This window comes from Phyllosticta citriasiana (assembly GCF_038021145.1).
Source record: "Phyllosticta citriasiana strain CBS 120426 chromosome Unknown IWZ02scaffold_4, whole genome shotgun sequence".
In the NCBI taxonomy this organism is placed as follows: Eukaryota; Fungi; Ascomycota; class Dothideomycetes; order Botryosphaeriales; family Phyllostictaceae; genus Phyllosticta; species Phyllosticta citriasiana.
In genome coordinates, this window is record NW_027117281.1 from 289,363 (window position 1) to 314,902 (window position 25,540).

General features: G+C 55.1%; 8 protein-coding genes across 8 annotated transcripts; 5 read left to right on the forward strand and 3 right to left on the reverse strand.

Annotated features, from left to right (window-relative positions):
* Positions 1 to 40: 40 nt before the first annotated feature.
* On the forward strand, positions 41 to 639 carry IWZ02DRAFT_431320 (putative mitochondrial inner membrane translocase subunit; the record flags this gene model as incomplete). The annotated part of the gene is made up of 4 exons (XM_066766154.1): positions 41 to 109; positions 155 to 170; positions 220 to 276; positions 323 to 639. 4 exons carry the CDS (start codon positions 41 to 43, stop codon positions 637 to 639), a joined length of 459 nt encoding a protein of 152 aa, XP_066624306.1.
* A 1,554-nt stretch (positions 640 to 2,193) lies between these two features.
* IWZ02DRAFT_515509 (kinase-like domain-containing protein) lies at positions 2,194 to 4,216 on the reverse strand (the record flags this gene model as incomplete). The annotated part of the gene is made up of 1 exon (XM_066770652.1): positions 2,194 to 4,216. Exon 1 carries the CDS (start codon positions 3,922 to 3,924, stop codon positions 2,194 to 2,196), a length of 1,731 nt encoding a protein of 576 aa, XP_066624307.1. The 5' UTR covers positions 3,925 to 4,216.
* A 2,267-nt stretch (positions 4,217 to 6,483) lies between these two features.
* Positions 6,484 to 8,735, reverse strand: IWZ02DRAFT_373623 (uncharacterized protein; the record flags this gene model as incomplete). The annotated part of the gene is made up of 4 exons (XM_066764714.1): positions 6,484 to 7,032; positions 7,080 to 7,580; positions 7,629 to 8,413; positions 8,465 to 8,735. The coding sequence occupies 4 exons, from the start codon at positions 8,733 to 8,735 to the stop codon at positions 6,484 to 6,486; spliced, it is 2,106 nt and encodes a 701-aa protein (XP_066624308.1).
* A 1,525-nt stretch (positions 8,736 to 10,260) lies between these two features.
* IWZ02DRAFT_199064 (ATP-dependent RNA helicase HAS1) lies at positions 10,261 to 12,715 on the reverse strand. Its single transcript, XM_066762537.1, has 7 exons — positions 11,667 to 12,715; positions 11,208 to 11,618; positions 11,062 to 11,153; positions 10,971 to 11,011; positions 10,797 to 10,911; positions 10,667 to 10,748; positions 10,261 to 10,611 (listed from the first exon to the last, which is right to left on the reverse strand). Exons 1-7 carry the CDS (start codon positions 12,516 to 12,518, stop codon positions 10,381 to 10,383), a joined length of 1,824 nt encoding a protein of 607 aa, XP_066624309.1. The 5' UTR covers positions 12,519 to 12,715; the 3' UTR covers positions 10,261 to 10,380.
* Positions 12,716 to 13,003: 288 nt separating this feature from the next.
* On the forward strand, positions 13,004 to 14,810 carry IWZ02DRAFT_374842 (uncharacterized protein; the record flags this gene model as incomplete). The annotated part of the gene is made up of 2 exons (XM_066764786.1): positions 13,004 to 13,414; positions 13,464 to 14,810. The coding sequence occupies 2 exons, from the start codon at positions 13,004 to 13,006 to the stop codon at positions 14,808 to 14,810; spliced, it is 1,758 nt and encodes a 585-aa protein (XP_066624310.1).
* Positions 14,811 to 15,624: 814 nt separating this feature from the next.
* IWZ02DRAFT_468405 (isocitrate lyase) lies at positions 15,625 to 17,394 on the forward strand (the record flags this gene model as incomplete). The annotated part of the gene is made up of 4 exons (XM_066768629.1): positions 15,625 to 15,828; positions 15,880 to 16,035; positions 16,085 to 16,980; positions 17,034 to 17,394. The coding sequence occupies 4 exons, from the start codon at positions 15,625 to 15,627 to the stop codon at positions 17,392 to 17,394; spliced, it is 1,617 nt and encodes a 538-aa protein (XP_066624311.1).
* Positions 17,395 to 18,416: 1,022 nt separating this feature from the next.
* IWZ02DRAFT_199051 (major facilitator superfamily domain-containing protein) lies at positions 18,417 to 21,074 on the forward strand. The gene is made up of 6 exons (XM_066762536.1): positions 18,417 to 19,218; positions 19,359 to 19,734; positions 19,786 to 19,795; positions 19,861 to 20,131; positions 20,196 to 20,547; positions 20,657 to 21,074. The coding sequence occupies exons 1-6, from the start codon at positions 18,785 to 18,787 to the stop codon at positions 21,050 to 21,052; spliced, it is 1,839 nt and encodes a 612-aa protein (XP_066624312.1). The 5' UTR covers positions 18,417 to 18,784; the 3' UTR covers positions 21,053 to 21,074.
* A 3,104-nt stretch (positions 21,075 to 24,178) lies between these two features.
* IWZ02DRAFT_515534 (uncharacterized protein) lies at positions 24,179 to 25,489 on the forward strand (the record flags this gene model as incomplete). The annotated part of the gene is made up of 2 exons (XM_066770653.1): positions 24,179 to 24,203; positions 24,255 to 25,489. The coding sequence occupies 2 exons, from the start codon at positions 24,179 to 24,181 to the stop codon at positions 25,238 to 25,240; spliced, it is 1,011 nt and encodes a 336-aa protein (XP_066624313.1). The 3' UTR covers positions 25,241 to 25,489.
* Between the last annotated feature and the right edge of the window lie 51 nt (positions 25,490 to 25,540).

The following is a 25,540-nucleotide window of genomic DNA, read 5'->3' on the forward strand; positions in this document are numbered from 1 at the left end:
CTCGCACCGCGCAAACTCTTCCGTCTCGTCAACCATTACCATGGACCACTCGAGAGATCCTTGCCCGTGGGTGGCTCTGTCCGACTTTGGTGGTGCGTTTTGCATGGGAGTATGTCGTGTCCTCTGCTATCAAAGACTCTGCTAACAATTCCAGGCTATTGGTGGCGCAGGTACGGTCCGCATCCGCTCCGCAAACAATCACTACTCACAATCGAACAGTATGGCACGGCATCAAAGGCTTCCGCAACTCGCCGTACGGTGAACGCAGAATAGGCGGTACGTGAAGCACAACCGACGAAAGGAAACGTCTGACGCGGCACAGCAATCACGGCCATCAAGGCACGCGCACCGGTACTGGGCGGCAACTTTGGAGTGTGGGGCGGGCTCTTCAGCACCTTTGACTGCGCCGTCAAGGGCGTGCGCCAGAAGGAAGACCCGTGGAACGCCATCATTGCAGGATTCTTCACCGGCGGTGCCCTCGCCGTGCGCGGCGGGCCCAAGGCAGTCCGCAACGGCGCCATTGGCTGCGCCATCCTGCTGGCCGTCATCGAGGGCGTCGGCATCGGCTTCCAGCGCATGATGGCCGAGAACACGCGACTCGAGGCGCCGCCGCCGCCGCCCCAGACGCAGGCCGCTTAGGATGCTCTGCTTCGGCTTGGGTTAACGGGGAGCTAGGGGAGCCGGCCCATTCTTCTTCCTCTTACATTCGGGGTAATGGGCTGGCAAATAGCCGGAGTTCAGACAAACTTTTCCTGGGATCATCATGATGGAGTGGGTTGTGGAAACTTTTCTTTTCTGGTGTGCGCGCATGCCAATGGAAAAAAAGAAAACGCCGATCGGACGGACGACTTCGTCTTCAAACTCATCGGCACCGTACTGAGGGATACACCAAGAAGAGCCTCCAGACACAAGGGAATCGGCACGACACGGCAGCAACAGCAAACGGCAGTCCAGTCTGTTCTTCGGCCACTCGGGAGACGGCGCCTCGGGTTATCGCAAGCGCGTCACCTTTTATCTTTTTCCTACTCGTTCTAGACAGCACGATATGGCGTTGTTGTTTTTGTATTTTGTCGGGGATACTCGACACACCCACACACCACTCCACTTCAAAACTGTTTCTTTTTTCTCGTCAAATCTTTCGGGGACATTTGGACTTACAAACTCCTCTCTCCTCCTCCATCGACGACTCTGGTGCCAGGCGGCTGCGGCAGCAAAAGAAGCTCTGCCGTTGATTTGCCTGCGAGTCTTGTATCATAGCAGAAGCGGCGGCGGAAGAGGCGGAAGAAGGGAAATGTGGCATGCGGTGGTGCGTCGGCCACGCCGGCTGCCATTTACTCGAGATAGTGGGCGTTGGATGGTGGTAAATGTTTCCGAAATGTTGATTGATTAGATGGTGGGGAGTCTGTCTGAAAGTATCAAAAATCTTCTTCGAATCATTCTCGTCTCTCGTTACTCCTCCGCCGCTGCTTGCGTGTTTGACTTGCTCGCCGTGCTGAAGATGTCAAAGGTCTGTTTAGACGTGGACACCCTGATTTTGATACGAGAGGTAGACGCCAACGATGGCAACAGAAAACCGGCAACCCGATGATGGTAGACATGTCAATCACGCCAACGAGTTCAAACCCCCCTGCCGTCGCCGCGCTCTGGACATGCACCGATCACCTCCTTCCATGCGACTTGCCTTCTTCTCCACAGGGAGAGAGCGTTTGCGGGGGGGGGAGAGGGGAGTAGGGACGGTGAAGTGAGGATGTAAAAAGCAGATGGAGGAGTGATATTCAGAGGGACAAGCGTCTCTTTTTTTTTTAAATTTTTTTTTTTAAAAAAAAAAACACAAAGCCAATACCATCAACACCTTCAATCATCTCATTTTCCCCTTCTAAACTTGTTCCACGCGCACAACGTGTATATTGTGTTATGTTGTGTTTTGCTGTGCTGTGCTGTGTTATTCTACTCTACAGTCAAGTCAAACCTCTCAAGTGTTTGTTTGTGTGTATGTATGTATGCCAATGCAAACGAACGAACAAATGAAGGAACAAACAAACAAACAAACAAACGCCGTTACTGCCATTCCAACTCTGACATCCAATCCAAAACACCCAAAACGACTCATTCACTTACTCCAAAGGACGCGTCTTCTGTGATCCCAAGATCCTAAACCCCCCTTTGCTTTTCCCCCCTTTCTTTTTTCCGACTTCATCCCTCCTGCACACCACCACCCCAACCACCCCCAAACTCCTCCCTCAACCACGAACCCCACTCCCTCGCGCCAACCCTCCTCTCCACACTCTTCGCCAAACCCGCCCTCAACCAAGCCACGAACCCCTTCTCATCGCCATCCCCCCTTACACCCATCTCCCTCCCAACCCCCCTCAGCCGCGCGCCCCCCTTTCCATCCATCCCCGCAAAGCCGACCGGATCACCCGCACGAATCATTTCGCGCCGCCTAATCGTGTTTCCCTGCGCGACAGCATCATACGGCGACGCACCCGTGATCAAGAAGAGAAACGTGATGCCGAGGGCGTAGACGTCGGAGGCGGGCGTCGGGATGGGCGGCGGGGCCGTGGCGCGGCAGAGTTCGGGCGCGAGGAAGTCCCACGTCCCGGCTGCGTAGGGTGAGGGTGTGGGCAGCGCGGCGGTGATGTTGGGGATGGATTTTGATGATGCGTCTTGTTGTGCTGTTTGTTGTTGTTGTTGTTGTTGCTGGTCGACGACAGCCGGCTGCACCGCGTGCGTGGGCGAAGTCGGCGGCGTCGTCATCGTGTGGCCCGCGGTACTGCCAGGAGGCGCCGTGACGGGGGCGTCGGGGCGCAGCGAGAGGGCAGCCGAGAAGTCGGTGTACAGCGGTGTGAAGGCGAGGTGATACTGTTCCTCCGCGCTAGCAACAGCATCATCCTGCGCCGCCGTCGGACTGCATTTTTCCCCGGCGTCTTCGAGAGCCGCGAGCAGAGACGGACGCACCAGCGTCGCGCCCACGGCCAGCGACGTCGCCGACTGCAAGCGCTGGTGCAGCATGGCAGCGGCGACTCCGGAGCGCGTGGGACGCAGGAGGACGTTGGAAGGCTTGACATCGGCGTGGACGACGCCGGCGGCGGTGTGCAGCCAATCAAGACCAGACAGAAGATGCTGCGCCAGCGACGGAAAGATGTTTGCCAGGAGAGCGGTGCGACGGGGCTCCGGCAGCTTCGAAAAGTCCTCGTTGATAAATTCGTCGAGCGTCAGGGGCAGCGCGTCCATGACGAGGTTGCCCGTCTGCGGGTCCAGACCGTGGAAGGGCACCACGTAGTGAGCTGCTAGCTGCGGCTGGTGGCTAAAGATGCGCGACAGGATGCGGGCTTCGCTGCGAATGACCGTCAGGGCCGTCTTGTTAATCGGCACCTTGATGGCCCATACCGCGCTGCTAGCCTTGATCGAGTTGAGTGATGCGAAGCCCGAGGGCCGCGTTCCTGATGCTGCTGGCGAGTGCCTGGTACTGGGAGGAGACACGGTCAGCTTGGAGAATCCCTGAGTAGATCGCCCTACTGGTGTCGCAGGGGGCGTATCGGCTGCTGCCGGTGCTGGTATTGACCTGCAGTCTTCCGCCGGGATGGCGAGGTGTACAGAGCTCCACGCTCCGACGCCGAGGGGTGCATCGTTGCTGAGGGTGTAGGCGGTTGAATTTTCCCAGACGCCGTCGGCGCTGACGCGAATCGCCATGGTGGTTGTATTTCTACTGTTATTTTCCTGAGATGCTGCCGCCGCCGCGCAATTCGTGCTCGACAGCGGTGGTAGCAATGACTGAGAAGATGTTGCTGGCTGCAATGGAGACGTCAATGGACTGTGCAAACTCGTCCGAGGGACACGGCTCTGATTTGGTCGCGGGCAAGTCGGTGGAGTGGCCGGCGGGGTCATGGTGTTGGAGCCATGGCCGGAAAAGGAAGGAACCATGGTGGAGGAGGCGAGCCTGCCTTAACGGGCGACAGCGTGCTGCAGGCCAGACCGACGAAGTACCTCCACGGGTATTTACTTCCAAAGATCTTGCTGAAAAGTTCGAAAAAGTGACCGTGGGCCAGTGACAGGGCGCGTGGGAGCCACGGGGTCCAATGGCGAGACTTTGTTCAGCGGTGGTGGTCGAGGACGTAGCAGGAACAGGACGTCAGAGGAGCCATGACTACAATGCGGGCATGTAGCGGCGAGCGGCGGAGAGCATACGACGTCTTTGCGCCAGGCCGGCTGCCGGATTAAGCTTTTGCTCGAATCGTGATGCGCAGATCCTGGGAGTCCGTAGGGCCGGGCGGCGGCGGCGGCGGCGGCGGCGGTATGATGACCGCCCAAGAAGAGTGAGGTGTAAGATGGCGCTTTGGAGAGCCGATGGCCGCCGTTGGAGGTGAGACGCAAAATGGTTGTAGGAGCGGGTAGGGCTCCGTTTCTTGAGGACAAAGCCGCAAGAAGGTCAAGGGTGGTGTTGGGTGGGAGAGGATGAAAGCATATATGCACACAAATAAAAGAAAAAATTGATAGGACGATCTTTGATGGTACAAGGGCAAAATTCGGGAATCAAGGAAATGAGAGACGACAAAATTAGACTTGAAAGTCAAAAAGCGGGATCAAAAGGTGCTGATCTGGGACTCGAGGGAGCAAGCAAGCAAGCGACAAGAAAAAAAGTTAAGTGTCTAGCGCGGCGGGCAGCTGATGAGCTAAAACAGCACACACGACGAGACTAGACGAGGGAGTGAGTGCGTGAGTGAGCACACGGGAGTCTTTCAGTGGAAGGAGTCGAGGATCGGACACGTTCCAGTTGTTTCGCACAGGGTCAGCTGATGAGGGAAGTCAAAAGATGTTTGAACAGGTGGATGGACGGATGGATGGATGGGGTCGTTGACGTCTTCGACGAAGATGATCCCAAGAGCTGGAGCGGAGGAGAGGAGCGGCCGAGGGCGCGTAGATAAAGGGCGCCCGGTTGTCCATTGTGTGGTCTGGTCTGGGTGGTCGATAGGCAAGGTAATGTAGTGTGTGATGGTCTAGCCAGTCTTTTTTCCCTCCATCATGCACGTGTGTCTGTCAGTGGGTGAGTGGGTGCGGTGCGGTGCGGTGCTAACCTCTTCTCCCTCCTTGCTTGCAATCAATCAATCAATCAATCAATCAATCAATCAATCAATCAATCAATCAATCAATCAATGTCGCGTTGTTGTCGCATCGATGGACAACCCCCCCCACGCGCTGTTTGCAGCACGCCCTCAGACACGGCTAGTCTCAGTTGGTTGGTGTGCGAGATGTGTAGTTTCGACGGGCGACCATCCGACCAGGCACGGGTCGTTGCTCGATGCGGCAATCCGCGACAGACAAGATTTCGACTTCGACTTTTGTTGCCGGTGATGCCTTGTCTGCCTGTCTGCTTGTCTGCCTGTCTGCCTGTCAAACAAGGCAAACCTCCGTCCGTCGCTTATGTCGGTGCCAGCTACGCGTTATGCAGGAACACAGTCGCTCCATGTACCCTCTCGCAACGCAAATCGATGCACCGTGTATTGCCCCCCACCCCCACGCCCGTCTGCCCTCGTCTCCTCTACGCTCGACCCAGGGTAATCCCACCCCATTAACGCCCGTCGTCATCAACGGCCGGCGCCCCACTGCAATCCAGACGTCCGGCCGTCCATCGTCACCTGCCCATCCAGGCAAAGCGCATCCCGTCATCAAGATCAAGATCAAGATCGCGTTGCGTCGCATCGCATTGCACACACGCACATCCATTGTACAAACGAACACCCTCTCTCTCTCTCTCCCTCTCTCTCACCGTCACTGTCACCAAAAACTAACAATTCATCCTACTCCACACTATCTGTCCCAACCCTACCTACCCGCCTGCCTGCCTGCCTGCCTGCCTGCCTGCCTGCCTCGCTACAGTACTCCAGCTGCGCCCCTGCTTCGACCCATCAACAGTCCCATCCCACTGCTCACCACCAACAACAACAAGGGAAAAAAAAATAACAGCCATTTTGAAGCAAAAACATGACGGCAAAAAAAAAAAAAAAAAAAAAAACTACTCAAAATCTCAAAGGAGAGAAGAAAAAAAAGCGTCATGAGTGGCTAATTTGCCTCTGTACAGCAAGGATGGAAAAAAAAGGAAAGATGATGAAGAAGAAGAAGACGAGAAAGAAGAGTTTAGAGGAGGGAGAAAAGAAAAGAAAGGAATGAGGAAAAAGTAACGAACCCTCCACGCTCGAGGCCCTCTTATATCATGCAAGCCAGATGATTCCAAAAGTGTTTGGGTGTCCATGTGTGTTCGATGCTCAATTCAGCAGCAGCAGCAGCAACAGCAAAAACGTCAGCTATTAAAATTAGAGCCCTTGATCGAATTTTGAGTCTGTGTGCATGTGTTTGTGGTTTGCGTGCTGTGGCTGGCTGGCTTGCTGCAAGTGACACATCAAGAAGAAAGCAGCAACCACTAACCGCCGACGAAAAAAACCCAACAATCCTTTCCCCTGCTGATTCCACAGTACCGTACCCAATCTAGTGGTCGTACCCAGCCCCCCTCTGCCACGGGCTGGCATTGTTGGCCCTCCTCCCCGTCACGTCGCTTCCCATGGTGTTTGTCCGCCCGTAACCCCCATTCGGCGCCGGGCTGCCCCGCGGCGACGAGTACGACGGCGGCGCTGACCGATTGTCTGCCCCGTTGGCCGGGAACATGGGCACGGACGGGTCGACCGGGCTGCGAGGTGCTTGCCCATAGTAGCCCGCCTCGGCTCCCTTGGGCTGTCCGTCACGGCCGAGCGATCCTGACGAGAACGAGTCCTCGTCATCGTCAATGCCCGTGCGCTTATACGGCGCAGGCTTGCCCTCGCCGCGAGCCGTCGCTCCCAGGGCATCCAGCTCCGTCGTGAGCTGCGGGTTCGACTTGATGAAGGATCCACGGTCGTCGCGCATTGGCTGGTAGCGCGTGTCGGGGTTCTTGGAGCTGAGAGCAAAGTATGACGAGGCCAGGACCATGATGAGGAGGACGAGCGCAAAGACGGCGTTGTAGACGAAGAAGATGACGCCCATGACACCAGTGACGATGCCCTGAAACGCGTTAGAGACGGCTATGAAGTCAATGGGAGTGTACTCACGGGTTGGTTAAAGATGCCCGTGAAGATGAGCAGGAAAATGGAGCTGACAAAGTTGACGGCCGAAATGGCAATGTTGAAAGCGTTCGTCTTCTTGTCCATGTACGGCCTCAGGATGCTAATGGTAATGAGAAGACCGGCTTCGAGGAGAACCAGCGCAATAGCCTGAGTAGTGCCGCTTCCTTGGCCCAGAGCAATAAACATGCCCTTGACGAGGGTGAAGGAGAGGATCGGAACGATGAAATAGTAGGCCGTGGCCTTGAATTGAACGTAGAGGAAACCCCACTTGTTGAGCGAAACGGGGTCCGAGTACAAAATGTAGGCAGGGTTCTTGTGCATCTGAATGGATCGCTGCGCAATGCGAATGACCTTGGAAGAAGCCCAGCCCAGAATGCAGACCATGGTGACGATGGTGAAGATGGCGAGGACGATTTCACCAGCGGAGTCCTTCTTGGTGAGCTCCCAGAAGCAAAGAACAACCATTTGCGGGAAACCAATCAAAATCTAGACGCGTTAGTTTTTGGCGAGATAATGTCTCAATGGGAAACCCACAATGCGGAAGAGAATTCCCTTCAAGACGGTCAACCAGCCGTTGCGGAATTCTTGAAACTTGTTGCTCCTCATCCTTCCAGCTTTGGCGAGGCCTTCGAGGGTTCCTTTGAAGATGCACACTCCCAAGACGACAAAGAGAATGAAAATAATGAAGATGGAGTATCCAGTCATGAAGATGTTGGTGAGCTCAATGTTCATGCGGAAACCCACTCTCTCGATGCCCTTGACGGTAACCACCTTGGTCGTCTCAGCTTGGTTCACGTCGCTGTTGGTTCTCTTGGCAAGGAGCATGGCGCGCTTCGTGAGCTTGGCCATTTTGTGCAGTGCACGCTTCTCAACCTCGACGGAGGTGGTCGCGAGACTCGACAGGACCGTGGAGGGAGTACCTCCCGTCGCGCGCTGGTACCAAGTGGCCATCTCCTGCAGGAACTTGACTCTGATTATACCCATGCTCCATTGGAAGTTCTGGGTCCAAGAGGCGACTATGGGCGGCAGTTCGACGGCAGTCATGCCAATGTAAGCCTGGGCCTGGAAGTAACCAAAGAGAGAAAGCGCGTTGGCGGCGACGTGAGCAGCGGTGTTCGAGTGGCCGAGACCAGAAGTAATGGCAGAGGCCGCGAGACCGGAGCCAGCAATGACAGCAGTCGCCCAACCGACACCCTTTTGGTAGACGGTCTTACCGTTGGACAGATCCGCCTCGACGCACGCGACAGCCTTGCCAGTGTCGGTGTCGTTGATGTAGATCTGAACCATGCCATCGAGGTCGGGGACGGTGTAGGCAATGTCTACGACAGACATTAGAACAGCGCCGTTGGAACATCAGGGCGACAACTTACTCGGCACAGACTTGATGGTAGACTCATCCAGGACGACGTTGGATTCAATGTTGATTTGGCCAGTGTTCATGGGGCAGAGACCCTTGAGGTCGGCATTGGTGCACGGATCCAGTTTCTGCCTCAGGACCCTGTAGCCGTACGCAAACACCTCGAGCTCAGCCGTGACATTTCCAGAAATGTCCGAGACCCCGACAATGTTAAAGGTCAGGGTCTTGTTGTTTGGAGTGAAGACGACGTTGAAGAGGGTGGCGGAGAAGCTCGAGTTGGCCATGCACGGGTTGAGCGAGTTGGATTCGATCATGCGCTCGGCGGCGGCAAAGGGCGCGACGAGCGAAAAGAAGCATAGGAAAAGGGCGAGTGCCCGCGAGGATAATGAGGCGGATCGCATCGTGTGGGATGCTGAGGGGTCGATTAAAGGCGTAGTAGGAGAAGTCGGTGGTGACAAGGCGGGTGGGCCGCCTCCTGGTCAGTAGCCGAGGGGAGGCTGCGCGACGGAGAAACCAAACCAGCAGCAGCAGCGGGTGCCAGAGCGCGGCGAGGTTGGATTGTAGATTGCGGAGGCTGAACGAGCGTGGTGCGGTGGTTGGGTGGGTGTGGAGGTGGTGACAAAGCGGTGCTGGGGAATGCGCGCAGCGAGCGAGTGGTGGGTGTGGAGAGTTGCTGCGACGACAAGACCGTCACCTCAGGTCGTCAAGTAAAGACGGCGGAGGGCCGAATTTGGCAGCAGCGGGAGGGCGAGGGGCGCTAGCGCGAGTAAACGACCGAATGGCAGCAGGCGGCCTTTCCAACGGGCGGGATTGGGAGCGGGGCCAGGTCGGTGGTCAGGTAGGTAGGGTCGGGTAGGGAGAAAGGGTATTATTGAACGAGCGACGACAAAGGTGGACGAGTCGAGATAGGAGAACGAGCGGGTTTTTGGAAAACGGCAACGGGGCTGAGCAGGACACTGGTACACGGCACCAGGCGGCGTGGAGAAATGGGAGAGCGACGACGAGCGAAGAAGCCAAGGGCCAAGCAAGCAAGAGGTCAGGGGGCGTGCATCGTGTCCGTGTTGTCGTAATATTAAAGACTGCGCTGAGAGGGCGAAAAATAAGAGAGAGCGAAAAAAAAAAAGGAAGAAGAAAAAAAAAAAAAAAAAAAAAAGAGGCGTCTTTCTGCCCGTCGCAGACAGCCCATGTTCCCTGCTGCCTCTGTCGCGCCTCGAAATTGCCATCGGCGGCGGCATCCAAGGCATAGCCACAATCACGACCTCCAGCCCATCTCACACAGGCCAGACTACTGTGAAATAGCTATAAGGATCTGTGCGCCGCGAGAGGCCTGAATGAGCCTTGTAACAGCGACCTCACTCCTCCTCACTCTCTTCCACCAGATCATCCCGTGCCGATCGCAGACAGGGGATCCCCCTCTCGTCCTCTCCCGAACCATGACCGCGTCCGGTGATGAATCTCCTCGCTTTCTCGTTACTTACCGCCCTGCCGGCACTCTGTATTTTACCGCCCGTCTGCCCCTTTCGTTGGCTTCCGCGTCACCTTGATTACCACCCTCTACCCAAATTGTCTGACGTGTGTCGCTCCCGTCGCCGTCATTCGTTGGCTCTCTGCGCGACATGACCTTTGCCACCTCACACAAACAAGCCAGCCTCCCGCTGCCAAGCGCTGCTCGCGTAGTGCTTTTGATCATTAGACTGAATAAGAATTTTTGTAGCTAGTCCCCCTCAACGCCCGCCAAGCAACAGCAACCTACTTGGCTGCAATCAGTCTTTTACAAAACGCCGAGTCCCAATGCCTACACCCAGACTGCAGTACCGGGCGGGAGTGCGTCATGGCGCCCGCACTAGCCCAGCCAGCCAGCCAGCCAGCCAATCCACTTCCGTTTTCGAAACCGCCTCCGTGTCAAACTCTCACCACATCCCACGACCTCTAGTTCCTGAACTTTCGTGCCTGCGACGGCTGGCTGCCATACGCCCTCCTCCCCTGATGCTTCTTGTCGCGCGTCATGCTCGCTCCCAATTGAATGTCGATCCGCGGAGGCACTGAGAATCCGTACGACTTGGCGATTCTGGCCAGGTCGAGCTTGTGCACGTCGAACACGCTCCGCAGGCTGTGGCTTGCGTACGCTTGGAGATACGCCTTGTAGCCTTCCTTCGCAGACTGTCATGCTGTCAGCCACGCCCCGTTCACAATTGACACGCGTCGCCAAACAAACCTTGTTCAAGTAGTAGTTGGACGAAATCAGCTTCTCGAGCTGGCTCTGGATGTTCAGCAGCTTGCGCGCCGGCAGCTCGAACCTGGGTGACGTCAGCCTCTGGTCACTAAGCAGGACCTTGTAAACATACTCGACCAAGGGCACGCGAGCTTCCTTGAGATGGGCAAGGAACCCAACTTCGGAAGGGTTGAGGATAATCAAGCTTTTTCCGCTGCTGCCAGCGCGAGCGGTGCGACCAGCGCGATCTGCAATCTGGTTAGCCATTTTGACTTTTCTCTCATGAAACGCCCCAGGTCTGACGCACGAATATACTCCTTGGGCGAATCTGGCGGGTCAAATTGCATCCTGCGCGTCGAGTCAGCTTTGACCCGCACGCTCCAGAGTCCTCCACTTACACCCAGTCAACGTTGGGCACGTCGAGACCACGAGCCGCAACGTCCGTGGCCACCAATATGCCTTGCTTGGCGTTGCAAAATTCAAAAAACACCTGCAGTTGCGTCATTAGCCGCCTGTTGCTCTCAAATATACCAGAAACACGCACGTTGGTCCGCTTTTGTTGTTTCATGTTGCCGTGGAGCGCTAGAACTGGCAGATCAATGAAGTTGAGCAGCTCCGAAAAGTATTGCACGCTCTTGCAGCTCGACATGAAGACGACCACCTTTTTCTTGATGTGCTTCTTCAGAAATGTGAAGAGCAGACGGAAGCGCAGGTCTGGTTCGCAAATGACGTATCCTTGCTCAAGCCCCTCTGCCGTGCTGTGTTCCTCGTGATAGGCAACGTCAACCATGAGGGGTCCCGGCTTGAGCGAGATCCTGGCCAAATCCTCGACCTTGCGTGTTTGTGTGGCCGAGAAGAGCATCGTTTGTCTGTCGTCAGGGAGAATCTTGACAATCTGGCGAACTTCGTCTTCGAAACCGATTTCAAGCAACCGATCGGCCTCGTCAATGATCAACTAGGCCAAGTTAGAACGGACTCGTGAGTGCGACGTGGCAGGACTTACTGTCTTCAGGTTCTTGAAAACAAAGCCTGGCGTATTTTGCAGATGGTCAAGAAGACGTCCGGGAGTCGCAATAAGCAGGTTGCAACCCTTTTGAAGCTTTTCAGCTTCGGCCCTGCGGTTCGCTCCTCCAATCACGATGCCAAAGGTCTGACTGTGGTGTTCCAAGAGTTCCCTGGCGACTCCAAAGATTTGCAGCGCAAGCTCTCTAGTTGGCGAGAGAACCACGGCACCAACACCGTTGCGCGGCTTGAATCTCAGAGCTGAGAGCATTTCCACCACCGGAATTAAGAAAGCCAGTGTTTTACCAGACCCAGTCTTTGCCGCGCCCAAAACGTCCTTGCCTGCGAGCAGAGGCGGAATGGCTCGTCTCTGGATTTCGGTCATGCTGGTGAAACCCATTTGCTCAATCGCCTTTTGCGTCTTGGGGTTGAGTTGAAGTTCGGAAAACGATTGCGGTTCCGTGTCCACGTTGGGGAGGCTCATGCGGCTCGCAAATGGTAAGTCTGATCCTTTTTGAGGGGCACTGTCGTTGTTCTCGCCCACCAGGTCCTCCATTTCTTCGTCAATGTCGCTCGAATCCTCGCCGACGTCCTCGACCACCTTGGCGCCAGCTTCTGCGGCGACCTTCTTCAGCTGTTTGTTTATGCCCTCCTCCGTCTCTTCTTGTTCTTCCTCGCTATCAGAGTGCTCCTTCTTGGACTTTTTCCTCGCCTTGGTCTTTTCGCCCTCGGAATGTCTCTTGGCCGGGGCAGAGTTTTCGGTCGAGACGGAGGATTTTGATGCAGAAACCTCGGCGGCTTTGCTGGCGCTCTTGCGCTTGCGCTTCTTGGAGTCGACTGCGTTCGGGGCCATGGTGGCTGGAAACTTTCGGGATGCTGTTGGATTTTTTCCTGCGAGCGCAACACTTTCACCGACGAGCCGACGGAAAGTTTTGGGTGGAGCTTCGTGTCGGCGTTTGTAGAGGCCGATGCGCTAACTTTAGTGAGACTAGTGCGGACGGGAGATCACTGCCATTGGAGCGCACTGATGATGTAACCGGACATGGTTAGTGCATATGGTTAGCACTAGCTGCACTGCAATGCCTCACACCACAGCCGTCTCTCAAAACAACATTCAGCCTGGATGCTGGCAAAATGGTCGCCTCGTCGATGGGTTCTGGTGCAGTAGACTCAATTCTCCTAGCACCATTGGTATCATCTGCATTCATCGGCTTCAAACATGGACTCATCCATTCGACATGTCTCGCCAGCTGGGTCTTGTTGTGGTCTTTGCGATTCTTTCTGGACGACCCGGCCGCTACCCGTGATCTGCGCACGTTTGCGACCTTTTTGGGATTCATGGTCGTACGGGATCTTTTCCCAAACCTCTCGATTCTGACCGTACTCCTCATTGTCGGCGTTGCTGCTGCGGGCTATCTTCTTCGTCCTGTGGTAGCAAGTCATCCGGACAAAGGTCTTGAAGAAACTTTCCATCATTGCTCCCCGCTACTCATTCCCAGTCGTACTACACACTCTCGAATGTTTCCGCAGAAGCACTCTTTTGCGTATTCCTATCTCTTGGTGGGGATCCCCATTGGTCTTGCTGGACGTCCCTGCCGATATGGCGCTCTGGTATCGGTCGACACGGATCTTCTCCCGGCAGGCCAAAATCGAAGAGGATGGTTCCACGTTCAAGGCTCTGACTATCTCGAGAGATGGGCCCAGAACATGACTTTGAAAGACAAACTCGCCCAATATCTTCGTTCCCAGGTCTGAATTGACAGTCCAACTCCGCTGAGCTTTTACTGACTGGGCATAGGGAGTCGACGATGAATCCTGGCATCATGCATACCTTGTCACTGCACCAAAATTTCTTGGGTATCATTTCAACCCTGTATCATTCTGGTACATTTACTCTGAGCAAAATCAATTGCAATTCATGGTCTTGGAAGTCAACAACACATTTGATGAGAGACGCATGTACCTCCTAAAAGCAGATGGCGGCATTTCAGGAAAGCAAAATTCAAATGCTGTCAAGTTTGTCGAAACCTGGACCAAAGACTTTCATGTTTCGCCTTTCAATTCACGCAAGGGATCCTATGCTCTGACGGCACGAGATCCGTTTTACGGAGACCCAGGGATGGCAAGCATCGACAACAACATCGTGCTGCGTTCTTCCGAAGGACACGCAAAACTGGTAGCCCGAATCTTTTCGGAAAAGAGTCCAATGGACCCCCGGACTGCCACGACATTTGACAGCCTTTGCTTCATCTCCAAATGGTGGTGGGTCGGTTTTGTGACGTTTCCACGAATATTGAGGGAGGCATTCAAGCTCTACTTTTGGAAGAAGCTAGATGTCTTTTTCCGCCCTGAAGTTCTCCCAACTAGCGTTGGAAGAAAACCAATTGCAGAGGAGATTGCACTCGAACACTTTTTCCGCAGATACCTTCGCGACCTCGCCAAGCAATCACCACTGCGGGTCTCATACTCGCCTCCTCCTGGAATGGGAACGCCAGAGGTTTTTGCCTCTTCAAAGCTCCCTGCCTCTGCGTGTGAGGACATTGAAATCCGAGTCCTCACGCCAGCCTTCTACAGCCGCTTTGTGCACTACTCTCACTCTTCGGAAGCCTTTGACCGCGAATGCATCTTTACAGAGGAGAGGAATCGGACCGTGTGGATCTCGCGGCCAGAATTACTGCCAGACCTGCCATTGGGAAATCTGGAAACCCCCTCTGATTCAAAAGGCAAAGTTCGAAATGGTCGACGCGGTTGGACGGTGGTCAAGAGACTCCGCTGTCCTCCGGCAGCACCTAGCTATCCGAACAAGGACGAGTCCATCGAAAGCCACACGCACGAAGATATTCGAGTTCAGAAGTTCTCTCCCCTGGACGAGTACGTTTACGAGTACTGTTCTGACAGCCACATCTACAGACGCTGTCTGATCAAGTTGTTTCTAGCTCAAAGATATTTCGCTGGCTTCACAGAGGTGTTGGATTTTGTCGATACTACATTGAGGCTTGGGCTTGCCTATCTTTCATTTGACACTGTCCGATCACTTGGAAACGTTTTCCATCCTTCTGGTCTTTTGTATGTCGCCTGGTCTGTTTTCATGGTCAACGTCTTGCATTTCTGGAGCATAGCAAAGGAGTTGAGCTGTCGGTACTAGTCGATACGATAATTTGAAAGACGCTTGAGATGCAAATGCAGGAGCAAGACTGCTACAATTTCCTAGCGCGGCTAGTCCAGCAACCTTGCAGTCCTGCGTCCTTGCCGTTACCATGCTCCAGAGTTGTGCCGGAATAGGCTTAGCGTCAGGACATGGATAACCGAGGTGCTCCATTCATCCAGCCGTTGTCAAGAATGTGGGGGTGATGAGCGCTGTCCAAGACGCCTGGCAACGAATGGCATTCGTTACGCTTCGCAAAAACGCTCAGTCCTGCGTCAATTTGATGTCCTGTGTCGTCGGAGCACTTCACATGTCAGAACAAACGCATAGCCAGAGCTGCCCCAGTAACGTCATGCATACGGCACGTGCGGCAGGCCATCCGCGCCACCAGACGGGAAGGCCAGCCAACCACGACAGAGCCCCGCGTCCTCCAGGCCTCGGACCAAAGGGCCATATTCCCGCCTGAGCGCGGCGACTATCCTTTTGATGCTTCTGACTACAGCACCTCGGCCCAATGGTGGGTTAGAGCCATCCATGATGGGCTGGCTGGCGAAAGCTTGATGACTCTGGCTGGGCCAGGCTCCCCTTTACCCGACCTGTCCCGAACATGTCGTTGTATGGCTCACGCGGCCAAGCGAGCTGGACGTAGCTTGGTTTAATACTTACTACCTTGGCTCCCTCGTTCTTGTTTTGCTGGATTTTTCGTTGCAGCGGCGACGCACCTAAACTTCCCCTTCACCAATCTTCGACGTTTGATCTAGCAGCTTTTCAGGATCCCGATACCATCATGGCGTCTGGTTCGATGCTCCCTCAAATGCCCTCCCTCGACGACGAGGACCGCGTCTTTCAGCAGGAGGTCCAGGCCGTCAAGCAGTGGTGGAGCGACTCGCGATGGAGGTACACCAAGCGGCCGTTTACTGCTGAGCAGATTGTCACCAAGCGGGGCAACCTGAAGATTCAATATCCGAGCAACGAGCAGTCCAAGAAGGTCTGGCGTACGCTCGAGGGACGCTTCAAGGTACTTTCACATGCTCAAAGTGTGACGACGGGTTGTTGATATGGCGAGCAGAACAAAGACGCGAGCTTCACGTATGGCTGCTTGGACCCGGTCATGGTCACCCAGATGGCCAAGTACATTGACACTGTTTACGTGTCGGGCTGGCAATGCTCGTCGACGGCCTCGTCAACAGACGAGCCCGGCCCAGATCTTGCAGACTACCCCATGGTCAGTGTTGTCACTGGATGTGACTGGACGGATGACTTACCGAGACTAGACGACCGTCCCGAACAAGGTGCAGCACCTCTTCTTCGCGCAGCTTTTCCACGACCGGAAGCAGAGAGAAGAGCGCCTCAGCTTTCCCAAAGAGCAGCGCAGCAAATGCCCAAACATTGACTACCTGCGGCCAATCATTGCGGATGCGGATACTGGACACGGAGGCTTGACCGCCATCATGAAGCTTACCAAGCTGTTCATCGAAAAGGGGGCTGCAGGAATCCACATTGAGGACCAAGCCCCTGGCACCAAGAAGTGTGGGCACATGGCTGGCAAGGTGCTTGTGCCCATCAGCGAGCACATAAACCGTCTCGTCGCCATTCGCGCGCAGGCCGACATCATGGGGACCGACTTGCTCGCCATTGCCCGCACCGATTCCGAAGCTGCCACGCTCATCACCTCGACGATTGATCCTCGCGACCACGCATTCATCCAGGGCGCCACGAACCCAGCTCTCCAGCCCCTGAACGACCTCATGGTCGCCGCCGAGCAAGCAGGCAAGAGTGGCGACGAGCTGCAGCGCATCGAGGACGAATGGGTCGCCCAGGCGGGTCTCAAGCTGTTCCACGAGGCTGTGGCCGACACCATCAACGCCGGCGTGCACGTTAACAAGGCGCAGCTGATCCAGCAGTTCCTGGACCAGAGCAGGGGCAAAAGCAACGCCGAGGCGCGCGCTATTGCCAAGGGCATCACCGGCGTCGACATTTACTTTGACTGGGAGTCTGCGAGGACTCGTGAGGGGTACTACCGCTACCAGGGTGGCTGCCAGTGCGCCATCAACCGCGCGGTGGCGTACGCGCCTTATGCCGACCTCATCTGGATGGAGAGTAAGCTGCCCGACTTCAAGCAGGCCAAGGAGTTTGCGGATGGCGTGCATGCCGTGTGGCCGGAGCAAAAGTGAGATCCTCACCACCCGCGTCACGATGGCAAAGCTAACAACCAACCCACAGGCTGGCGTACAACCTGTCACCGTCATTCAACTGGAAAAAGGCCATGCCGCGCAACGAGCAAGAGACGTACATCAAGCGGCTGGCGGAGCTGGGGTACTGCTGGCAATTCATCACGCTGGCGGGGCTGCACCAGACGGCGCTCATCAGCGACACGTTCAGCAAGGCCTACGCCAAGCGCGGCATGGCGGCGTACGGCGAGATGATCCAGGAGCCCGAAATGGACAACAAGGTGGACGTCGTCACGCACCAAAAGTGGAGCGGCGCAAACTATGTCGACAACATGCTCAAGATGGTGTCGGGTGGCGTGAGCTCGACGGCGGCCATGGGCAAGGGCGTGACCGAAGACCAGTTCAAGCACTGAGGAAACATTGTTTTGGTCTAGTTTTTCGTCGTGTATCTTGTAAGAGCGTTTGGTCAAGTTGCGCAGCATTCGTCGTTGACATGTTGAGAGCAGGGAGAAGAACGCAAGCAGACAAAGAATCGAGATAGCATTTGGACCATCCCGTCTGTGTGGGTGAGCCGTCGGCTGACGAAAAGTTTTGAGCAATGGCAGTGTCGGACAGAGAGATCACGGCCAAAGGTTGAAGGCGTGACGACGGCTCGACGTGGTTGATGCTTTTCAGCGGTAAGCCGCGCTGCACCCCACCGGCTACCCGGCACATGTGCCATGCCACTCCCCACACGCGGATCGCTCTCCGCGTCCAAACCCGCATATCGGTCAGGGTCTTTTTTTCCCTCTCGCTGCCGTTTTGGTGAAGGCCGCAGCCGAATCCGTTGCCGACGCCGGCATGGCCAGTCCGGTCTTGCTTTGGTGACAACAACACCGCCCATGCCCATGCCCAGCCAATCGAGCCTTTGTACAAACAACTACACACCCGCTCTGGCGAACCAACGACGGGCACAATCCCTTCTTCAACGCCTGCAGCCTCGATTCTTGCAGCCAGGAAGGCGAAGACGAATCTCGCCGCCAGACGCGTCCACGGTAGCATATCACTGCGTCATGTGCAGACAGTGAGGGCGCGGAATTGGGCCGCTCGTCTTGTCTGGATGGTCGCTCGCTCCCCGACTGAATGCGCGCGCGCCCTTTGCACGGCTATGTGCCTCGATCCGAGAAGCAGCCCCCCACTCTGCCTCTCCAGATGGCGCCCCATCATCCTTGAGGAAAACGTGGGTGACTAAATGACCGATCCCATAGTCTATGTTAATCATAGCGTACCTCTTCTATCACTACCTCTTTTCCTCTTCTTTCCTCTTTTTGCTCCTGCTGCTGCTGTTGCTGCTCCTTGACTTGTGGATACAGAGCATGCATACATACACTGTGTGATTGCTCTTTCCCTCAGTGCTGCTTTTCCCTCAGTGCTGCTTCGGAACTTTTCTGTCCCTCATCTCTTTTCCATTCCTTCTTCAACCCTTCTTCCGAGCTTCCATGCCGTGCACCCCCAGAAGAAAAGGATCCACATCTTTTTTAACAACTCTCGCGCCCTCTCGCTAAAGGCTCGACCGTCCCCCGCATTGCTACTGCAGGAGACGCGCGCACAACTCGTTGGGACCGTTGTCCAGTCATAAAGACCTACCTGCGTATTCACAGTCACCACGTTAATGGCTGCTGGTTTCGGAGCATTCATCCTATCTGCAAGACCAAATACACACAGGTTCTAGAACTAGAGCCACGCCTTTTGACGACTCAATCGTGCCCAGACTGAGGGGCGCGCTCTCTGTCTCTTTTGCATTTTTTCAATTAATTGCCCGCCATGGATTCCGCAGCCGCCACCGCCGCCAATCACTCGTTTCATGAGTCCCTGATGGACGACTCGCCCGCCAAAGACGCGTCCGAGATACACAGCTACCCGGCCTCGACGGCGTCGAGCAGCGACTCGGATTCGTCAGGGGACTCGCTCCACGACGTCGCGTCTCGCGCCAGCAGTCGTCGACGAGACGAGGTCGAGCGCGTGACTCAGCAAGAGTTTGGCCTGCAGCATTGCCTCTCGCGAGCAAGTGGGACGAGGGACGGTGAGTGTGCGCTGGGTCGAAAGGCGACGGGCAGGTCCGTCGCGACGAATGCCACGTCAGATCCGGCGTTTGAGGTCGATTGGGAGGACGATGGCGAGACGGATAATCCGATGGAGTGGTCGCTGCTCTACAGGGCGTTTATTACTTTTGCCTGTGCTTTTTCGACGACTACAGTGTAAGTGTGTGTTTTGTTTGCAACTTGTCGTCAAACCTTTTGCCAAAGTTCAGTCAACATCTTTTCTCTTTGATGATGCATCCATCTCTGGGACATTCGAGTTGTGAGCTTCCTTGTTGTCCAGTCGCTGACCTTGACAGCGTCATGTATTCGACATCCTACTCCTCGGGCATCCCAGGCATGATGGCCGACTTCAACATATCAAGCAAGACCGTCGTAGTGCTCGGCATGACGACGTACCTCTGCGCGCTCGCATGCGGTTCGCTCTTCCTGGCACCCATGTCTGAGATGTTTGGCCGGCGACCCATCTACATTGTCAGCATGGCACTCTTTACGATTCTCGTGCTGCCCTGCGCCCTGGCCAAGAATCTCGAAGCCATTCTGATTGCGCGCTTCTTCGGCGCGCTGGCTGGCAGTTCCATGATTGCGAACGCGCCGGGCACCGTTGCCGACATTGTCAACGACGAGTACAGAGCGTTTGCCTTTTCCATCTGGAGCATTGGTCCTATGAACGGGGTGAGTTGCCATCAAAATCCAATGCTTTCCACGGCATACTGACTTGACAAGCCCGTCATCGGTGCGCACTCACTCGACACTCCGCAGCCCCTTCTTCAACACTAATCAGACTCACCATCAAAACAGGACCCTTGGTCGGCGGCTTCGTGTACCAGTACCTGGGCTGGCGGTGGACTAATTGGGTCGTCATGTGCTGCGGCGGCGTGTCCTTCGTTCTCATGTGCTTCGTGCGCGAGACGTATGCGCCAGCCATCCTGCGCCAACGCGCAGCAGCGCGGCGTCGCGAGACTGGCAACCCCAAATGGTGGAGCCGGTACGACGACAAGAGCCCGTTTTGGCCCATGCTCAAGGTCAACCTGTCGCGACCGTTCACCATGGCCGTATTCGAGCCAATCTGGTGAGTAGCCTTCTGCTCGCCCGCTCTCTTCTCCCTCCCTTCCCCTTGCTAACCCTGTCCAAAGCATCTTCTGGAACCTCTACGTCGCTGTCGTCTACGCCATCCTCTACCTCTGCTTCGTCGCGTACCCCATCGTCTTCACCAACATCCGCGGCTTCAGCCCGGGCGTCACGGGCCTGTCGTACCTGGGCATCGGGCTGGGCAACATGCTCGTCATCTGCGCCGAGCCGCTCATCCGGCGCATCATCTCGCGGCACGCGGCCGACCCGGCGACGGGCCGGCCGCCGCCCGAGGCCATGGTGTCGGTCATTTGCGTCGCCGCGCTGCTGAGTCCGGCCGGCGAGCTGTGGTTTGCGTGGACGTCGACGCCGCCCGTGGGCTGGTGGTGGCCCATTCTGGCTGGGATTCCTTTTGGCGTGCGTACCTACCACCCCGACCAGATCTCGCTGCCTCTCCTCCACAGCAGCCAAGACATTTTCTTTACCTTGACCACATAGATTGGATTGCTAACGCACATCGCTCTAGGCCGGCAACTGCACCGTCTTCATCTACGCATCGAACTTCCTCGCCAGCACGTACGGCGTCTTCGCCGCGTCGGCCCTTGCAGGCAACTCGGTCCTACGCTCCGTCATGGGCGGCGTGTTGCCGCTCGCCGGTCCATCGCTGTACAACACGCTCGGCCCGCACTGGGCCGGCACGCTGCTCGGCCTCCTCGAGGTCCTGCTCATTCCTATTCCGTTTGTGTTTTATCGCTATGGTGGGCGCATTCGGCAAAGGAGTAGGTTGATTGCTGAGATGCAGCATGACATGGAAAGGCTTGCGGCGAGGAAACCGAGGAGGGAGCAGGAGCAGGAGGGGAGGGGAGAGGGGGAGAAGGAGAAGGAGATGGAGGGGGGAAGGGTCAGGGTCGAGGATGTGTAGGTTGCGTAGGTGTGTACTGCATCGTCTAGCTTCTTCCTTCTTGTCACAACACCCCAACTCCACCAACCAACCAACCAAAAAGAGAAGCAAGGACAACGGACAAAGTTTCCTCATACATCCATACACACATCCCATTCGAGTCTAAATAAGTGAATAAATCACCTAACCAATGCAAACCCAAGGACGCGCTCCATCCATCCACATCAGGCGCCCCGTCCATCCGTGTTCTCCGTCGAAGCTTCGGGGTCCGCTCCGCTCCGCCCGTCCCGTGTCCAGTCTTCTTGCGCACGTGCGTTGATTGACCTCCCTTCGTTGCCGGAAGGAAAGAGAAGAGAGTGAAAGGGTAGGGTAGGGAAGCTTCTTTACGAGCGTTGAGCGTTGATGGGCGGCGAGGCGGAAGCTTTTTTTTTTTTTTTTTTTTTTTTTTTTTTTTTTGCTCTGCTTTTCTGCACGATAGACGGACGACGGTCGATGGACGATGGACGATGGACGACTGACTGCCAGGTCCCTCCAATTCTGACGTATCGCCTGTGTGTTTATTTGCCTTGATGGGTGTACCGCGTGCTAATACCGGAACGAGGTGGAGTGGCTGGCGCAATGGGTTTTTGTTCCTGGTTGCTTTTTCCGTTTTGCAACCTGGCTGACTGACTGACTGACTGACTGACTGACTGATTGGTAGGCTGGCTGGCTGGCTGGCTGGCTGGCTGCTGCTGCTGCTGCTGCTGCTGCTTCTTTGGTCGTGTAGTGCGAGATGAGAAAAGGTTCCGCGCTTGCTGCGCGCTCTGTTTCGTGTCTGGCTGGCTGAACACTTGCGTACTACCAGCCGGGACCTACACTCGTCGTATAGCTCGTGTGCTAGCGAAGTCGAGCCTCGTTCACACCCTATCATGGCCTGCCGCTTTGGCCATCTATATACGAGATGAAAGCTGCAAAGTTGCATGTTCGCAAAGCTCCGTCTTTTTCGCTCAAGTAGCCGGGTGTAGGTACGGCTAGGATGCGTCGTCGGGCGTGTTCAGACCGTAGGCTGAGGAGTGCGAAAGTCGGAGCCCATGTTGGTCATTCTGTTGTAGCAGACTGATGCTTGAGAAGTCGATGAGAGCCTCATTCAGTCCCGTCACGGCTAGCTGCTTTGATTTGTCTGCGCAAAGTGAAAGAAGAAAGGTTCCATACGTGTTTGGAAACTTCTGTTGTGTCGCAAAATTCCATGTTTACTCCATCAAGAGCAGGGTCAGAGCACCTTCGTCGGGTGCTGGATGAAAATACGCATCTTGCTCAACAAAAATATCGAGTAGTCTCTCACTGAGCTGGCTGTTGACGATTGTTTTTGACGGATGCCTCCGTCGTATTGCAACTAATCATAGCCAAGCCGAGGTGATTGCGCAAGCCAGTCGGCTAGCTACAGCAATATGCTGACGATGTCGAGTTTAATTCAGCCCTGGAAATTGCGTGTTTGTCTTGCGGCTGAACTTTTACGAAGTCACAGAAGAGAAGGTTCCCTGTTGAGATGGTGAGTCTTCGTACTACTAGGCGAATACGGCGCATGGTTAGCGTCTAGCCTGAAAGTTGACCAAGACTTTCCAAGTACCTACATGTGCAATGCTACCCTTTGAGTCATTCACCTGCGCTGCCCAGGACCCATCATTGGTTCGTCAAGCCAATCTGTACGAAGCCGCAAACGCCTAAAGGCCGGTGTCGACGTTGGCAGACAACAACGACAAGCCGTCCGAAAATAGCCCCAAAAAAGCGGCTTTGCGGGAGTGGTTCCACATGACCTTGACCATTGTATGCAGCCTTCGCAATAGCACCCAGGCCGAGGAGTTTGTAAGAGCCGGCTACCTGTAGCTCACAATCGCCTGTTTAGTCACTGATGGGGAGAATTTTTCCGAAGAAGTTGAGGTATGTCGTCCGCACAATCACGGATCGGCTGCTCCGTGATCTGCATCTGGCGAAATAGCCAAAATTCAAGTCAAGCACGTATACGTGGAGGCTTGAGGTTGAGCTTGATGTCGAGAATGGATCAATATTATGCCCATGTTTGACGCGGATCTAGCCAGGATTGCACAAGCGAGCTTCTATACTTTTAGAATGCTAGCTAAGAAGTTAAGCTCCCTCAGGGCTGATCAGGCGCTTGATGATCCTTGACTTCAGGGTTTTCATTTGTGAAAGAAGTGTCTTACTCAGTCTTTGCGTCACGCTTGCAGGTTTGGTCTGGAAGCTTGTTGTTAGTAAACGCACGTTTACATGCACCTTCTAATGTATTCTCTATTTGCTTGCTTTTTTGCTCTGATGTCTCGGACTCTTCCGTAGACCAGTTAGTTCTCTTGTTTTCTGTGTCCGGGAAGATGTCTTGTTAACGCCACTTTGTACCTCCTTCGTCCATCAGAATTCAATTCCAGTGTACGGCCCAGAAACTTCGCCATCCATTAGAATTGAGCCATTGGCTTTTGTCCATAAGAGACATCGGCGCAGGCTTTGGAAATGAACACCCCATTCTCGCACCTGATGTCATAGTGACACCCTTCAGGATGTGCAGTATCCTCTTGGCCTAAGATCCACAACGATGCATCAGTCTCGCGATGGTGTCTGTTCGTATTCAAAACACTTTAACTGAATCCCTTCTGTCTGGTCAACGCCGGCGACAACCGCACTTTCGTCCCTGTCGAATGGAATACGAAACCGAATCTGGGTATTAAGGGCTACATTCCAAGCTTTTTGCGTGCGTAAGCAGCCAAAACCCCGGAGCCAATCAGTGCATAAATTCCATTTGGTGTTTCGAGCATGCACATTTCGTATAGGCAAGGCATCAAGACAGCACGGTAGTCTTGGCAATGGGATCAACGGACGGTGTTCTTCGTCGGGGAACATGGGGAACTTAATTCCTGCGACCATGTAAATCGCCATCATCTGGGTGATTGATATCTAAAGTTATCTTCCTTAAACGTAGACCATTTACACTTTGAAGGTTATTTTAGCCACGCACGACGCATACCTGGACATTGCCTCGGACTTTGATGACATGATGCCTTGGAAATTTTATGCAGCACTTTTTATTAATATCTGGCGTGGTCCAGAATTCCTTCAGACTGTTCATCATGTCTACAAGTCTCAAATCCCTTTGAACTTGGTATGAGCATTCACTGTGAGATGGGGGGTAAGCTCGAATCTGCCTGCCTTTTTGCGAAGTTGCTCACGAAACCGTTAGAAGCCCTCTCTCCCTCCCAGACGAGCGACAAGCTCTTTTCAGATTTCCCAGAGGAATCGGTTCAGCTGCCTTCCGACTCCCCTGGGAAAACTTTTTGCCGCAAGAGGACCTCCACGACAAAGATTCTTGCCCTACTTGCCTTGGTCACGAGCGGCATCACCTTTACTGCGTTTGTCGTCTCGTCCCGTTGGAATTCTCCTGGACGTGGGGACATGGTCATCGACGACGGCGGTCCCCAATTGCCAGAGGGATACGTCGAGGCTGTGCTTGCCCGCGTGTTTGGCAATCACACTGTCCATGGCTCTGCCGCACCCAAGGCGCAATTGCACCAGAAAGACCACCAAAAAGGAGACACTCTCAAGCAGTTGAGCAAGCGCGCGGTGCCAGACAACCAAATCTGCGGCCCCGACCACGCAGATGACTGGCTCGGACGCATCTGCGACCCAGAACGCGGCCCACGCGCATGGGTCGAAGTCTGCCATGTCAATGCGAACCAGGACCTGCACGTGCAGAGCGAGTGCGGCGAGGGGACGTACTGCGTCGAGATACGGGACCACGACGACGACGACGTAATCCTGTGCCTGCCGGACAGGCAGTCGGATCCGGACAACCTCGAGCCGGACCCCAAGCGCCGCCGCACAACGCAGTACGGCTTCCGCACCGTCGACGCCAGCAGCTCGGTCGAAAACACGCAGATCATCGAAACAATCACGCTGAAGGCTGCCCTCACCGAGGCGTTTGTCAGCGGCCGCTTTGTCGATACTTCAAGGTCGTATGTCATTGCGCCGAATAATCAAATGAATGCCAATGAGCGCGGGTACACCCTCAAGCTCTGCCGCAGCGCTAGCACTACAGATCTCGGAGGTCGCGATTGCAGGCCAAAGCAAAAGTGGTACTTTTCCAAAGGCGACCTTCTTGACTTCACTTTTGGCGCTGCGGTGAAGCAGAAGGGCATCTTTTTCTATGCCATCGATGGAACGGTCTGAATTGCCACGGCGGTTGTGGCTTGTAGATTTCCTTGGCGGTTTTTTGCCAGCAGGTTGGCGTTGAGATTCGATACCTAGATTTGGGAAATCTAGAGGGCATTAGTGTGAAGAATGTGCAAGGTAGCTTCGGAAACACTTGTGTTTACTTCGTTGCCACTTCACTTACTCACCCACCTTCCTCGAAGCTGTAGGAACGCTATCGACGCGAGCTCTCCCAAGTCAGCCTCTTTCCCTTCTGTTGTGGTCTGCGATCGAAGCATCTCACGGTTCCGGCAGTGTCCAACGAGAAGGGACTTGGTG

Excerpts from the sequence above, each read along its gene's own strand:
- IWZ02DRAFT_199064 (XM_066762537.1), bottom strand. The coding sequence starts at position 12,518 with ATGGCCCCGAACGCAGTCGACTCCAAGAAGCGCAAGCGCAAGAGCGCC. Across the intron at positions 11,012-11,061 it reads GTGCCCAACGTTGACTGGGT|GATGCAATTTGACCCGCCAG; the intron begins GTAAGTGGAGGA and ends CTCGACGCGCAG. Across the intron at positions 10,749-10,796 it reads GCTCGCGTGCCCTTGGTCGA|GTTCGAGCTGCCGGCGCGCA; the intron begins GTATGTTTACAA and ends GACGTCACCCAG.
- IWZ02DRAFT_199051 (XM_066762536.1), top strand. The coding sequence starts at position 18,785 with ATGGATTCCGCAGCCGCCACCGCCGCCAATCACTCGTTTCATGAGTCC. Across the intron at positions 19,219-19,358 it reads GCTTTTTCGACGACTACAGT|CGTCATGTATTCGACATCCT; the intron begins GTAAGTGTGTGT and ends TGACCTTGACAG. Across the intron at positions 20,548-20,656 it reads TGGCTGGGATTCCTTTTGGC|GCCGGCAACTGCACCGTCTT; the intron begins GTGCGTACCTAC and ends ACATCGCTCTAG.